This window comes from Apus apus, chromosome 1, assembly GCF_020740795.1.
Source record: "Apus apus isolate bApuApu2 chromosome 1, bApuApu2.pri.cur, whole genome shotgun sequence".
NCBI lineage: Eukaryota > Metazoa > Chordata > Aves > Apodiformes > Apodidae > Apus > Apus apus.
Window position 1 is genome coordinate 168,727,806 of NC_067282.1, and position 16,759 is coordinate 168,744,564.

General features: G+C 39.0%; 1 protein-coding gene across 5 annotated transcripts in view; it reads left to right on the forward strand.

Annotated features, from left to right (window-relative positions):
- PTPRR (protein tyrosine phosphatase receptor type R) overlaps window positions 1-16,759 on the forward strand; it is a 145,534-nt gene that overhangs the window by 94,484 nt on the left and 34,291 nt on the right. For all 5 annotated transcript variants that reach the window (XM_051639420.1, XM_051639393.1, XM_051639382.1 and 2 more), the window contains one exon: window positions 13,046-13,232. In XM_051639420.1, coding sequence (XP_051495380.1) covers window positions 13,046-13,232 — 187 coding nt within the window. The remainder of the gene's footprint in view (window positions 1-13,045; window positions 13,233-16,759) is intronic.

Here is a 16,759-nt window from a genome sequence, read left to right on the forward strand (position 1 = left end):
CTTTAGCATTTTTATTAATACAGTACCTGAGTGCCTTGGTGACAGATCAGGATCCCTCTGTGCAAAGCCCTCTCTAAGCACAAAAATGAAATTATATCCCTCCAAAAAAACTCACAATCTAAACATCAGAAAGGGTAGCTGATGTGTACAATCAGGCAAACTTCAGGAAACGGAGAAGCCGTAGCATCATGTTGGAGATGCGGATGCCAGGAGTAAGCAATGAGAATGGCTCAGCCCAAGAAACACTGCCCAGAGGCAGTAGGTGATTTTATATGACACTGACACTTCAGTCAGGCTCTTGCTGGAGTTTTTTTCTGGTTTGGTGCTACCACATCCAAGCTAATGCAACAGTTTGGTTTGAATTTGCACCTTAGCTGAGTAAAGCCAAGGTGTTTCAGGAACTCTTTTCTTATTCCTTTCATACTAAGGCAAGTAAAGACATTAATTGGTTAAGTGACTGATCCAAGATTATATTGCAAATCAGTGCCCTTTCTTCATAAAATACCTGGACTTTTGAACTCTGTTCAGTTCTCTAACCAATGGACTCTGTAAGAAGCTATAACAGTGATATTTCTTTTTGGGACAGGGACTTCCCTTATGTTCCCTATCAAAGAATACATTTTTGGTGCTTAACAAACAAGAGTGTATTGTTGTTATTAATTTATGGGAGCTATAATTATCTCTGTTATGTTAATACTATGATTTGATAACAGCAGCAAAACAGAACACAGCGACTTCAAATAACTGCTCAAATATGCGATAGGCATCAGAAAGGGAAGTACTGTATATAATTCCCACACAGAAAAATGTCGCTAAGTACAATGTTTCTCTAGGGAACTGGGTCCTGATGCTTCAGGAGGAGCAATAGCAGCTCCCTGGAAAGCCATGCTGCCAAGTGAGAGATGGGGCCAGTGCTGGGCAGGAGACAGCTGAGCCAGCCCTTCCGCTTCCCACCGTCCCCCTGACAGTTGCAGCTCCTGTCTTTGAGATGTCTCAAATCCTTCCTGAGTAGTAGCAAATTCCAGCGGTGTACTGCTGCATAGCCCAGAGGTTTTCAGTTCCTTTCCCTGGATTTGATAGTCGACGTAACAGCATAGCCTGACAACAAATGACGGAAAGCAATCAGAAGGGCAGGAAAGTACACAACAGCTAATAAATCCAATTTGCCTGGTCCTGTTTCACTTTAGACTCTGTTTAGCTTGTTTTGCCTTGGTGGATATCTTGAGGTATCGGGAAAGAGAATTTGGTCCACAGAGCACAATACTGAATAGGTTTGCAGGAGAAGAAGGCATTGTGAAAAACGAAAAGCTGGTATTGTGATTAATCCCAAAGGTAATCCTCTGGCTACAGAGAATGCATTTGCAATTTACTGATAAGATTAGAATAAAATTAATGTTTTCTGCTTCATCACAGGATTTTCCCAAATGTATATGGCCTAAATAGCCCTCCAATCCCCATGTCTAGTGTTCACTATTGGCTGGATCCCAGCTACAGAGCTCATTGTCCTGGGACAGTGCAGATGTTACAAGGTGGGGTAAGAAAGGTGTCTGAAGAAAAAAAATCACAGACAAGAAGACAGCAGAAACAAAGATGTGGACACAACCTTTCGTTCAGGATGTTCCTAAACTACAGATTGCCAGAAGCTGGAGGGCATACTAAAAATAAGTAATAGTGTTAATTAAGTAATCAGTAACTCCTGCTTGCTTTGTTCTTGTGTTCTTTCCCTAAACCTCCCCTTGCTGGCCATTGTTGAAAACAGGATACTGTTCAACCTTTCATCTTACATAGTACACCAAACTCATGTTCATATTTCTACATCCCTTCAACGTATATTAATCTAACCCATGTTACATCATTAGCTGTACGAAGCCCTTTGTGTTGAGAGCATTTGCACTGAGATAGATGGGGTAGAGGTCAGGTTTGGTTTATCTTTCAGATATGACTTCTCCTCCTTTCTCTTTATTTCATAACGTAATGTGCATGTAGAAGAACATTGATTTTATCAGAGTCCTCACATTTCCCTCTTCTGTTCAAAATCACAGAAGTTAATTTAAATCAGGTTATTTGAGTTTCTTTATGCCATGAATCCATTATTAATAGAGAACAATGAATCTGAATCAATTACAATTATTTCACTCTGAAATGTCCAATCTCTACTGACTCATTGGTGGTGTGTATGAGGAAGAGTAGATACAGAAAACCTTCACTCTGGCCCATGCCTTAGTCTCTAGGATTTGTTTCCCTTTTCTAAAGCTCAGCCTATGCACTTCCCTATAGGAATGTCTCTGAGCAATTCAGGCAGTGGCCAGAGCTGTGACCTTCAAGGCATATGCTGAGCTCTGTAGAAAGGAGTTTCAAGTCACTTACCTGTCTGTTCCTCATCTGCAGCTCAGGCCTAAATGGGAGTGTACAGCTTGAAAATACCCCTTTTAAAGGTCTGTGTAATCTCTGGAGTGCAAGATAAAATACACCTTGGTATGCATTTATAGCTGTCTTTTAAAAGCATTCAAGCATTGCTCCATTTCAAATTGCAAGTCTGTGTGGATTTCCCCAAACTTCATTTTCAAAGGGCATCCAGGCACTTTGCACATTAACATACTTGTCTGAGCAAGCCTTCCCATGGAAGGCAAGGCTGGAATGCCAGACTACTAAAGTAAATCAAAAAGCTTGGAAGAGAGGAACGTTTATATACTTAGCTTAGATATCAGCTCTGGAAACTTCAGAAGCAGCTGAATATCAGACTTAAGTGCACATACGCGGTTCCAGCCTAAATCTCATCATCTCACAGTGTAACTTAAGCACATAAGTCACTCTGGAAATGAGACTGTGTCTTCTGAAGTGTATGAGCTAAAAGGCTTTTTGGTCAGCAGAGGCAGCCTTAGACACTCTGCTCTGTGCGACTGAGCGGGGCAGTGCTGCCTCTCCCTTTAGCTGTGTCCACTCTGTGGAGCAATCTTGTGGGTCTGCCCATCTGGCATTCTTCAGGAACTGCTGCTGCTCAGTAATTTCTTTCAAAGTGCACCAACAATTCATTTGTCTGCTTAGAAATCTTCTGTGTGACACTTCAGTAGTTTAAAGATAATGAAGACCAAGTCAAATAAACAAGGAATGTGCTTTTTTATTATCTTAAGGTTGACAGGGTGTAGTAAACGCCTCTTTTCCCAGATGTTCCTTCCTGTCTTTTCCAAATGGCAAACTCACCAGGAAAGAACTAATTGTACTGATTAGTCTTCAAGACACAATAAAAAAAAAATTCTCTTACTGATACTGCCTGAAGATACTGCCCATTTACATTAAGAATCTTTCTGCATGTCTTTTTACAGATCAGCTGTCTTTTGTTAGTCTCAAAAGAACATTGAAGGACATTAATGTGTGACTAGATTATGTATTTGCTTGTTTGGATTTAAGGGGTGTAGATTATATTCCTTAAATGAGCAGCAGGTGCAGAATGGTGGTAGATTTTGTGCTTAAGAGATTAATTAGTATGAAATGCATTAAGCTAAATGGAGTTATTAATAAGGCTCCCATTATTGGGGAGAAAAAAAAAAAAGACACATTTTTTTCACCTAAAAGCTGAAAAATCTAAGATCCATCCATTGTTTATTTTTTTACTAGAGGGCTGATGAAATAGCAAAAAATCTCAGCTAAGCAGTCTTAAAAAAATGTTCCTAGAAGCTAGTGCTGTAGTGTTGGACCTCTCCATTCTCCTTTTTTAGATCAGTTCTCTTACATAGTCTACAGCTCTGAATACTGCAGGCAACCACCCTCTAGGCATGCTGGAGTGCTTAGCAAAGAAGTGAGCCTTGCGTGTGCTTGGAAAAGTAATCAGACTTTGCACCTAGACAAGAGATCTAAATGGGAAATGATGGTGTCTGCCTATAGTTTCTCCAAGGCATCATGGAAATGCTTATGAACTGAAGTGTAAGGGGGTAATTCATACAAAAATGACAAAAATATTTTGCTTTTTTTTTTTTTTTAAATTTCAAAGCAAAAGATATGACAGCCAGAATATGGGAGGGGTTTTAAGAGTTCTTGTTGACTTACCTTAAATAAATGTATTCTCTGAGCTCATTAAGTGGTTTGTTTAATCAGTGCAGCCCTAACAGCTAATTGCTATTCCTCTCAGATATCTTTTCCCTTTCCCTATTATTTTAATCCCTTTTGTTTCTATTCATTGACACTTGATTTAAATTAGCATGTGCATTAGTTAGAGAGAGAGCAGGTCATCCTGTATGTTTGTGCAGTGAGGCCTCCAGTATGAAACAGAGCAATGCAGCTATGCAAGCAGAAAATAATAGCAATACACAAGACTGCATTCAATTACAGCTCTACCATCTAAAGCAAATTAACCATAAATTAGTAAACATTTATTCAACTCTTTGAAAAAACCGTATTCAAATAAGCACAACTAATTAGCATCTTCATTTAATTTTCCTTCTGAACATTTAACTCAGTTTTCACTCATGCTGAAAGCATGTATATGTGAATATGAATCAGAAATGGAGCTTTATTTTACCATCCCAATTTTATCGAGAGAGAGCAGTTTGCGTGACAAAATGCAATTTGATTGTAGAAATAATCTACAGGAAAAGATGAGAGGCTGTATAAGCTTTGCATTTTGAACAGTCAGTTCCCCTTAGCCGAGTGGCGAAGCCTTATCGAGGGCAGAACAGGAGTGAATTGGCAGTACATTAGAAAGCATGATTAAAAGAGGGAAAGTTGAAACTACTCTCATGTCAGCTGTTTTCCTCTACAGGATATTGAGCCATTCCTGTCCTAACCAGATACTGATTGCTTAAAACTTAGTCCAGAAGTACTTGTCAAAACCATTTCCTCAGTTCATTTTGACATGCTGAGCTGTGAGTAGATCCTGAGAATTGTTTGCAATTTAGTGCTAGAAGTATTGGCCTGCTCTCACTTGTGGCTGTGGGAACAAGATCAGACCCTCTGGAGAGAACATGAAGGGCCTCCACTTTCCAGGAAAGCTGTTTAAACTTTATAGCTGAGGCTTGTGATCCATTTCTATGGATTCAGAAAGTGCTGGAGGATGCTGCCGGGTGCTGCTAGAAGGTTTCTTGTAGCTAGGAAGCTGCAGAGGACTGGAAGTCTTGCCTCACAGCAGCTACACATCCCTCTTCTTCCCCTTTCAGCATAATTTTTCCAACTGACAAATAAGTGGTAAAAAAGAATAATGGAAGACTAGAATACTGCAAGAGCCTTGTGATAGAGCATACATGAGCAGAAATGGCAGGGCTTTCCAAGACAATGCATAGGATCTGTGTACTTCACCCTCTGTTGCCTCCTTTGCAGATCTGAGCTTATCTATCCTGCAGCTATGGCTTTGTGGTGACAAGTGCTTTGGTGTTATATCCAGCTTACTCCCTTTTGCATTGTAAATGAGGTCCTCTCATTGGTGAGATTGAGCTGCCCACACAAATGTCTACAAGATTCATCTTGAGGGCAGGTGACTGTGAAGAAGAGTAGAAGTATTATAAATATCAGTAATATTAACAATTGAATTGCTGAGCATGCTGTAGAAGCATCAGGCTAACACCTGCCTATCTGTCCAGGATCTTTGGAGAGGAAAAAATCAGAGCCAAAGAGAGGTTAATCTGTGAGAGAAATAAGGCTTTGGAAAAAGAGGTCCACCTACACATGATAAAAAAAAGAGGTTCCTACACATGATAAGAGGTCAGTAGGTAACTTCTAGTGTTATAATTAGCACTGGTGTGTCACAAGATCGCAGGAGAGGGGTAAGGATCAAGTTTTTGACCACGTGCACATCAAAGTGCTAAAGTTGAAACTCTGCTCCAAAGAATTCCATGCATTTTTAATTTTCATGCATAGTAAAGTTGCTGGAAAATTCAGCTCAAACAGGAGCTGAATGGAATTGGACTTTCAGGCTGTATCAATTTAGACTGGACATAATGCATATTATCCTTTAATGCAAAGTACATAAATTAAAGCAAAGTAATTTCAAATTCACAGTTACAGATTTTCTATCAAAATCAGTTTGTATTCCTCTGCTCTTGTTGTTTTTTAAATAAATGATTGACATAAATAATACTCAACTCGAAATCAGTAGAGGAGCAATTTCCTTTAAGGAAAATTACCAATGGCAGCTGATTGCAAGATGACTTAAAGTAAATTGAGAAATGCCACACATTTAGGGAATCTGGAGTTTTAGTCCTGCTTCTAACACTAATTTTTATTTGACCGTGTTTCATTGGTTGATTGCAGCTTCTGATTTTTGAGTACTTCAGTTTGGGTGTGATGTGGGTTTAGTTTGTCTAAAAGTGTCGGTAACCCCAGATCTGAGAGAGTTCCTAAAAGCTGCAGCACTTCTTCAGCTGCAGCCCAAAATTGCCAGCAAGAAAAGCAAACATCATTTTGGAAACCTGAGTTTCCATTAAGGGTCTGCCAAGTATAGCATCTGTATAAGAAGGCTTCATAGGGCACCTGGGAGTTTAAAAAGCAGAACTGCATTATATGCAACAAGTACTATGTGCAAATATTTATTTATTTAGGGTGACATTGATAGTTACATAATGATTTTTTAATTCATTATTTTCTCAAAATAATACTGATGATATTGATTGCCCTTTGTAGAAAGAACAAATAAGAGGATAATGAAATGTAATGGATATTGTATATTAATCAGAACTTGTGGGGTTTTCTATCGGAATATTCTATAATTTGTGCTGTAGCATAGCAGAAAACAGAACCTTATGAGCTCTACATTTCCAAGAAAAGCATGTATACCTGCCAAAAAAAAAAAATATTTTTTCTTCAGGTTTGGGGGTTCAATAATGGAGTTTTACCACATGCTTAGAAGACTTGAGATAGTATACTGATGGTCCAAAAAAACCCAAGAGATTACCACACTCATTAATGAAACTATATTCTCATTCAGCCCTACTTTCAAGCCATCCAGTAAGACAAGCAATACCAGGTGCTGATGGTATTTCAGGCTAGCATGTAAAGACAAAGGATCATATCGTATTTGTGAAAAATGTGTCAACTGTTTTTACGCTTGTTAGAAGCAACTATTTAACAATACTTTGAGTGTTATTTAAAAATTATCAAATTATATTTCACTTCAAATGAATGTCATCTCTTAACCTTCTGAGTACTAACTGTGATGGATATTATAAATCTGGATTTGTGAAGAAATGCCTCAGTCATGTATTAGAAGATCTGTGTTACTGATTGCCCAAGGATGAAAGAATATGACAGTATATTCAGTCCTTTACAAGATTTTTTTTAACCCATCTGTATTTCTGCTATTCTACTTTTCCTTTTTTCAACACTTATTTTCCCTGATAAGTCAATGGGAGTTATGCAGTGCCCTATTTTTATTCATTTTATGTTGAAATACAGAATTAATATCAACAAAACATTATGACCTTCTCTGATTTATTGTGGTTTTCACACCCCACTCCAGCTTTACGTTATCACATTTGTTCATCTACATGCCCATGTTTTCTCTTGGGTGTTTTTAAAAGCAACAAGAAATCTGAGACCTATATTTTTTCATTTGTCCTTTTTTCATAGAATCATAGAATAATTTCAGTTGGAAGAGACCTTAAAGATAATCTAGTTCCAACACCCTTGCCATGGGCAGGGACACCTTCCACTAGATCATCAGAGAAGATAGTGATAGGACAAGGGGTAATGGTTTTAAACTGAGAGAGGGGAGATTCGGGTTAGATATTAGGAAGAAATTCTTCAGTATAAGGGTGGTGAGGAACTGGAATGGGTTGCCCAGAGAAGTTGTTGATGCCCCAGCCCTGGAGGTTTTTAAGGCCAGGTTGGACAAGGCTTTGTGAAACCTGATCTAGTAGTAGGGTTCCCTGCTCGTGGCAGGGGAGTTGGAACTCAAAGCAAACTCCCTCCCCAGCCGCTGCAGCCAGCACTGCTCTTCCCACTAATTAATGGCTTCCTTCCACCTGCCCAGCTGACACAGCTCCTGCCGTGGCCGCAGGAGCTGGGCAGAGGGACGGAGGACCTGGGGCGCAGAAGGAAGCGCCTCCCGCCTCTGCAATGCCGGGGTCAGAGGGCAATGGCTCTTGGAGGACAGCAGCCATCACTGCCACTTCCAAAACCACTAGAGAGAATTAAAAGCTGAGGGCTGGGAATTCAGGCGTTGCATTTTTCAGGAGCGCTGAATAAACATGGGAACATGTATTTAAAGAAATTACCCAGCTAAAATAAACAACTGGGAAAATGTGCCAGATTTGGATTTTCATAATCACCAGCTCTGGCTTAATTTTAGGGTCAGGGAAAACCTGGAAATGACCTTGCTAATGATTAATAGGCTTTAGTAACCTGGTGGCCCTCCAAGGTGGACAGGTGGAGCTTCCTTTCAACAGTTTTTGAACAAACATCACATTAATCTTTTTTTTTCCTTTTTTTTTTTTTTTTTTAAATCATGGTCTGTAATAAAATCTTCTTCTCTAAATGTATTATTAAAAATACTCCAGTGGATTCTCATCAGTGGACTTGTTCCTATTACCCAACTGAAAAGAGGGCTCTGAGTATGTAGTAAGACTCCCTCTGGGATACTAGACAATACACAGACACAAGTGATTTCCTGATTGCGCTTATTCACGTACCTAGTGATGAGGTGGCTGTCCCAGCTGGTAAAGTTTTGGAAGATTTAGTCTCATGCTGATTGTAATGTAATGTTGTCACACGTTTACAATGCCTCAGATTCCCTACATGATACTCTTCCTCATCAAGACACAGCCTCAAGGGAATGCTGGGGGAGGTGTATCATAAGAAAATCTTATCTGATTTGTCCCAGACTATTAACATGGGGAACATAAAAGACTATTAACATGGGGAACATAAAGAATATAAAGTTATCTAGAAGGTAAAAAAGGGTTGTAAATACTAATATATAAGGGAAAACCCATATGTATGACTACTGCACTCTGATTTGAAATTGAAAGATACCTGTATGCATATAATATATATTGAAGAAAAATTAGTTGTCTGACTTGAAGTGTCATGGTTCTGATCGTCATTTCTTTATTCAATACCTACTGGAGACAAGGGTTGGTTACCAAAACCAGGCTTTTTTTTAGGTGATACCTCCTTGTTGCTCTGTGGCCAGCCTCGTGGGGTTCCTTCAAGAAGGTGGGAAAAGGTGGGCTGACTGCCTAACCTCTTTCCACCCAGGTAGTAAAACAGAAGAGAATTCTTGCTTTCTACTCTTTTCTACAGAAAGTGAAGAATGTAACTGTTGGAGAAACACAGAGAATTCAAGGAAATCCAGAGCAGAATCTAAGACCATAAGCATCTTCTCTTGGGACACATAAGTGCATGACACGTTCAGGCCTCCCCTTATCTTTCAAGACAGGGCAAAATGTCCTATTTTCAGCCCTATTCCTCAGCACAGTCTTGAATGAAGTAAAGAAGTCTGGGGGATTGGTGTTAATATTGGCAATAGTTGGTATTGCTAAAGTAAATATTATTGAAATCTTTTTATTAACTGAAGCATGCTTCTTCAAAAGTGTTCTTTGGGATGCCTGTTTTTATGGAAGAATTACCATTAGAGTTATTATCTATCATATATCCCCTTATGGACTTTCTAAAAAGACCACAATCCTTTAGGTAATTTTCTGCTCTGCATTCAATTTTTATTCAATGTGTAGCTTTTAATGTGTTAAACATGCATCTAAAAACTATTTCTTCTTTCCAGAGTAAGTTATTTGAATCTCAACACCAGTATTCATCAGTAATTCCCATAAATGGTAAAAGCTGTAAACTCAAAGTTATAATTAGATCAGGTATGTTTTTTGTTGTTGTTAAAAAGGAAATAGCCTTTTTGCCAGGACTGTCAGTTATAACAGTGTAAAAGCCAAAGAAAATATTAACATTTTCACTTTACTTTGTTACTGAACAATGTAAATACTTCTCCTCTATATTAGGAAATCTTAGTAGGCTATTCCAGAAGTATGTCTGGGTCTAAATTGCTACCGATTTCTCCACCAAAGGTAACCTAAGCAGTTTTGGGGAGGTTCATTGTACACCTGTGGATTTCTGGATTGTTTTCAAAAGATTGGATTGGCTATATACACCCTCAGAGCCACCTGTTCGAGGGACTGCCTTTTTCCATGGAATAAATTGCAAGTTGTGGTTAGAAGAGATTATTTAAAGGAGGTTTTTTTGTGAGAAAGCAGTCTAACAGGATGTTTTCCTTGAGAACCAGTGTGGAGTTGGGGGGGTGATTCTCCTGCAGGTGGGGGCAGTCCCTGGGGAGCTGGGATGGGTATACTCCCAGCATACTCCCATCTACTTCCCTCTGTCAACAGAAATTGTCCCCGTATACCCCCAGAGGCAACCAGATGATAGCAGCCAACTTGGCTCCATCTTACCTTTCCCACCCCTGGTTCTGTCACTGACCCAGTTACCATCTGTGGGCCTGGGCAGCAAAGCTCTCACTATCACTCATCACCTAAGCTGTAATATGCTCGGGGACAGTCTGGCACAATAGGAGATTCACTGATCTCACCAAATGGTCTTGTCTCTTGGTCATTGTTGTTTTGTGTTTTGCTAAGTGACAGGTAGGTGAATGAAGTAATTTCTATTCATGCAGTCTGACATGATAGCAATGGTTTAATTTAAAAGAAAATTACTGAAGGGTCTGCTGACGTGTGTAAGAGGAAGGGGAGTGCATCATAGTTGTGTCAGAGGCAAAAAAAAAGTGTTAATATGGTTACAAACAAAGAAGAAAGCAATAAACCCTAAGAGTACTTATTCTGATGGCAGAAAATCAGAAAACAAAACAGCAACACCAGCACTGAGTCCCAACATCTGAAAAGACAAATAATTTAGTCAAGTATGTGTGCATACAAATACCTATGGGCAGCCCATGGATACCAATAGGGCAGTAGAGAGCAAGTATTAACACAAGCAACTTTTGGAGGAAAGCATAAATAGCAGCTGCCTCCAGGTACCATTTGATGATGTCTGTGTGATATTTACAATAGTTTGTGGTATTACTACAAATACGACAGTTGTACCTTAACAACATCCCAGTATCCAGAGCGGTGTAGGGTCACCCTCACCCAGCAGGAATTCTTCTGCTGCTAAGAAATGCTCCCAACCTCTCAAGAGTGCCAGTAGGAAAACTGGAGTCACCAGATAATGGATTAACCAGTAAATGGTTAGTCACTGACATACAGCATTTTAAAACCAGCAAGGTGTAGAGTTGGATTCTGATCTGTCTGGATGACTATTACAAGGGAGTTGGGACAGAGGTGTTATGTTGTGCTTGTGTATGTTGGAACATGGTAGAGCACTAAGAGCTTAAAGGACTCCCCTGTAAGCATACTTTAAAGGAGAGGTGATAATGTGCAGAGGTGGGAATGAAACTTGCATTATGATCTCTCTATATGTGCATAGCTGCTTAGTAAATGTTAGAGACGTTTACACTGAGCTGGGCATCTGGAGCCCAATTCAGAGGCAGCTGAGTTGTACAGTCTTACTGTACTGATTTCTGATCAGTAAAAAGCCACTTTGATTAATGCCTACAAAAGTGCGTTTAGTCATCACAATTCTTAGAGCATGGATTTATTGTAATCAATATGGCTGAAGTTAAGGGTCAAGTAGGTAACATTTGATCAATGCATTGAAACTATGAAAAATGACAATTTTCTTAAGTGTTGTTTGTAGAAAGTGACAAAAAACGTAGCACCCGTGCCATGCACACAGAAGTGTGCTTCGTTTGTATTTTCCTAGATCAAAGGTATTGTTGAATCCAAATTTATTTTCCATAGAAATGTGAAATTTTGATGAATTGGATTGTCCTGCACAAGATGTTTGGCATTTCCGAATAACTCCTGTAAGTCTGTGACCATTTCTCCTCCTGGGATATAGGTTTATTGCCTGTCCCTTCCCTTACCTAACGTGAGACATTGTTCACTGTCTTGATAGTCATTAGGTTTGCACTGCCTTTCTACTTATTTATGATGATTTTATCGCTTTATTTTCTCCTCCATTCAGTGTATTTAATTTTAGTAGATTCTTAAACATACAGCTTACAAAACTGTGAATTCATTTCCAGGTTGTTATATGTATCAGAAGTATATCCCCCCCACCCTTTTTTTTTTTTTTTTTCTGTGAAACATGTCTTCCTTAATAAGATACCACTTTCACATTTGACATCTATAAAGATTACGTACCATATAGGGAGCGGTTTCTGCTTCTAAGAATAATCCAAATAGTTTCTCCCTAGCCCACTGTTCTTTCAGAGTCAGATGTTAGATTCAAGAGGTAGGATGACATGAAAAATCTCATTTTCTGACCATGCAGTGCTTTCAGTGAAACGAGTGTTTCAGTCTGTGCACAGCCAAGTTTACTAGTGACTACACAGGGTGCATAAATAACACAGGGTCAGTAGCCAGTATGGCAAGAGAGGTTATTCTCCCATTTTACTTGATTCTTGTGAGACCCCACCTGGAGTACTGTGTACAGTTCTAGAGCACCTAAAACAAGAAGGACATGGAGGTGTTCAGGTGAGTCCAAAGGAGGGCCACAAAGATGATCAGAGAGTTGGAGCACCTCTCCTATGAGGACAGGCTGAGAGAGTTGGAGCTGTTCAGCCAGGAGAAGAGAAGACTGCAGGGATACCTTATAGCAGTCTTCCAGTGCTTGAACGGGGCCTACAGGAGAGCTGGGGAGGGATTTTTTGCAAGGGCTTGTAATGAGAGGACAAGGAGTAATGGATCAAAAGTGGAAGAGGGGAGATTTGGGTTAGATATAAAGAGGAAATTCTTCACTGTGAAGGTGGTGAGACAGTGGAACAGGCTGCTCAGAGAAATTCTGGAAGCCCCATCCCTGGAAGTGTTCAAGACCAGGTTGGATGGGGCCCTGAGTAACTTGTTCTAGTGGGAGGTGTCCCTGCCCATGCAGGTGGATTGAAACTAGATGATATTGAAGGTCCCTTCCAACTCAAACCATTCTATGATTCTATGATTCATGAGTATGGGACTTACAGTAATACAGATCAGACTGTTTTCATTATTTTCTATCACAGGCGAGGCTCCAATGTCTCACTGACTCTGGATATGAGCAGTTTGGGAAGTGTTGAGCCTTTTGTCGCTGTGCCAACCCCACGAGAAAAAGTAGCAATGGAATACCTACAGTCGGCCGGCCGCGTCCTGACACGGCAGCAGCTTCGAGATGCAGTTGCATGTTCTCATTTACTTCAAACAGAATTCATGGTAAGTTTAACAGCAAGCTTTAAATGAGGGGTTTTGACATAATTGTCACAACAGAAACTGTGAGTAAATATGATGGGGCAACACTTTAGTGTCAAGGTACAAATAACTTCTGAAGAGCAGATTAGATTGTTCCAAGGTGGTGGTTTATGTTTATGCACTGAAGACAGTTAAGTCAGTGAGTTATGTCCCTGGGTAATGTAGATTCCTTTTGGTTTGAAGTCCCTTTCATAGATGAGATAAATGTTATATTAGAGATACAGTACAAAGAGCCAGAACTGTAACACTGTGACAGTTTCAGGGAGATCATAAAGGCTGTTATGACAGAAAACAGTAATAATTTGAGATTTTGTTTAGTCCCATATAAACATCATGTACATTTGTAACTTTAAGACTAAAATTTTAGTCACTAGAAATGACTCTTTGGAGCAGACAGGGACACCAAAAAAAGAAAGGCACCTCTGACGTGTATTTGAAAAGCATTCCATACAGCAAGCCTAATAGACTCAAAACCAAAAAAAATACAATAAAATAGAAGTCTCTTACAAGTGTATATAATATTCAAAATTGTAAGAATCTAAAATGAAGGCAGTGGCCATATAGAAACAAGTCACAGCAGAAAAGCTCAGTCAGGGAAAACACATTATTAAATATTATTTTAAGAAGACCTGTAAAAGACTGATATTGCAGAAAGCTAGATGAAGGAGGCCAACAGAAATAAGGAGACATTCTTTAAAGAGAGCATAAACTGAAGCCAGTTCAATGTGAAAGCTCAGTAAGGCAGGCCAAAAAAGGGTTCAAATTTTTTTAAAAAAGTATAAAAGTATAACTTTGTTTTTAAATGATTGAAAAGGAGAAAGCTTAACAAAGACTACAAGGATCAATAGAAGATCAAAAGGGTAGAAAACAGATATGACAAGGAGAAGCAATAGGAGACAAGTGACTGCAATATCTATGTTGACCATAGAACTTAGGGAATTTTCTACCTTTATGCCAAAAGTAGATTCAAGTAGGTCACTAGAGGATCTGTCTCATATTGAAGCACTAATGGAAGAGATTCTAGGACAAATAAATAAACGCTGCTCACTGGAATAACCCGGTATTCACCCAGGAATCCTAAAAATGTTCATGTATGAGATTACTGATGTATTAACTGGGCAGGTGTAGCCTAGCACTTGGGCCCCAGTAACTGAAGAATCAGAGGGCAGAAATAACAGGAATTTTTCAGAAGGGCTGCAGAGGTGATCCAAAGAACTGCAGGCCTAGAAATCTGATGTCTATATCAGAGAAACTGAAAGGAAGTATAATAAAGAAAGGAGCTAACAGAAACATGAACAAGTGCAATATGGTGGTGGAGAGTCAACACCGTGTAGCATTGGAAGGATTTGTTGGCTATATGGTTTCTTCTCAGAGTGAAAGGAGGTCACAAGTGGAGTCCCAGAGTCATCTGTTCTGGAGCAGGTGCCAACCAAGATGCTCATAAGTCATCTGGAAAAGGGAATAAACAGTAAGGCAGCAAAGTTTGACGATGATACTGAATTACCGAGGGCAGTAAAATTAAAATGGACTTCAAAGATGTTACAGCAGGATTTTATGATAGTAATGAGGCAGAGGAAAATCAGGGTTGAAACAAAGATGTTACACATTTGAGGGAATATAGGACAGTGATAGCAAGGAGAAGGTGAGTATGGAGTGATCATTCATGTTTTTTCATGCTAAAAGAAGACTGGTGACCAGTGCAATACAAAGGAGAGCTTGTCCCATTTTTATAGCTCCCTTAGATGCTTTGCTGCCAGCTGCTCTGAGAGGGTACCACAGCAGAGGAACCTAACATAAACAACTACCCAACACAACCTTAGCATAACTTTTTTAGCATTTACAACTCATCAGCAAACTAAATGGAAGAAGCAAAGCTTTTTAAGACTGGTTTAATAGCTCAAATGTAATAAATAGAGCCACACAGAAACGTGTATCCTAACAAGGCATGTAAGAGCAGGAAGACCTATATGACCCCTTGAGTATACTACAGGTCTAACAAAGACATACAAACAGTTCCGTTCTTATTAAACATACCAGAACACATGATCCTTCTGGTTTCATTTTGTTTTCAATTTGTGCATGTAAGTCTATAGAATACATTATGAATGCCATCTTACTCTAAAAATAGTTTTTCAATATGAATAATTGAATGCAACAAGGCAGTCCTTTTGTTCACCTTAAAGAAGACAAGGTTTATAGTAAAAGTAATTTGTTTAAGAAAATACGTCCCTCAGTTGTTTTACCAAAAAATTGGTCAGACCATGGAAAAATCTATAAGCATCCAACATACTTTTATCAGCAGTTATGCCATCACAGCATCACAGCTCTGTCATTCTGCTGCTTGGGCAGGAAAGCTAGAAGAAATAATTTCATTTTGTTTAAATGCTCCATGTTAGGAGACAGTTCATACAGACAACTTGGCTCCTCTGCAGAATCCCATTTACCCAAACCCTGTCACACAGCATCTGTGCTCAGCTTTGGGGCAACAGAGATTCACATTTTATTGGTCCCTCGGGGGGGCCACCATGTGACTTTGGACAGTCAGTGTTTCCACTGAATTTTATTGAAAAGATCGTTACTTGTCTATTCCATTTTTAAACCATTTTTTAAAATGTGTTTTAAGATGAAGCTGTTGACTGGTATCTGTTTAATATCTGCCTTGCTACAGATAATAGCTTTAGTAGGAACTTGAGACATGCGAGGAAAGCAACACATAATCCTCACTCTTTTTGCTCACTCAACTTGTTTTAACTGGCTGAAGAAATACAGTAAGACAGTATTTTTGACAATAAAATTATTCGTTCCGATGAAAGCCTTCCAAGTGAGCAAAAAGTGGAGAAATGTTCAAAGTTTTTGATAGAAAACAGAAGAATGAGCAGTTTTGAGTTATTTTCAGCTCTTTAATTAACTTTTTTAAAATATTAACAATTATAGGGCCATCAACTTTATTTTTTAATTGTAAAAACTAGTAAGTTACTATCAAAATATTTTTCCATAAATCTTATTAAGAAAAAAGAGCTATTTCCCTTCTCTTATTTTAATGCTTTAAAGTTTGGCTACTTTTACTTGGGAAAATAAACCTGATTTGCAAGGAGGAAGAAGCACAAATTGCCCAGTATATACTTTAATAGACTGAGCTGCTATTATTCAAAAGCCAGAATGTCTGACATTGGTGACAGAAAAAATTCCTATCCCTGAAATACTGAAATGTCAGAAAATACAGACCCACATGGAAAAGTGCCACATGGTTAAATCTGTAAAATTTGGTTCTCATAAAAATTGAAGGATGGGTACAATGAACATTTGCCTAAATTTTCACAAATTTTCCCACATTTTCTTGAAAGCTCTCAGAGACCCAAAGAATATGTTGTAGAATTTAAAGGCCACATGAGCCAAAAATGCTGCTATTAGAAGAGTATCACCCTGAGAACTGAACTGGCTCGTGAACAAAGGCATATATGCAATTAATGTATAATTGCATGCATGAAGCT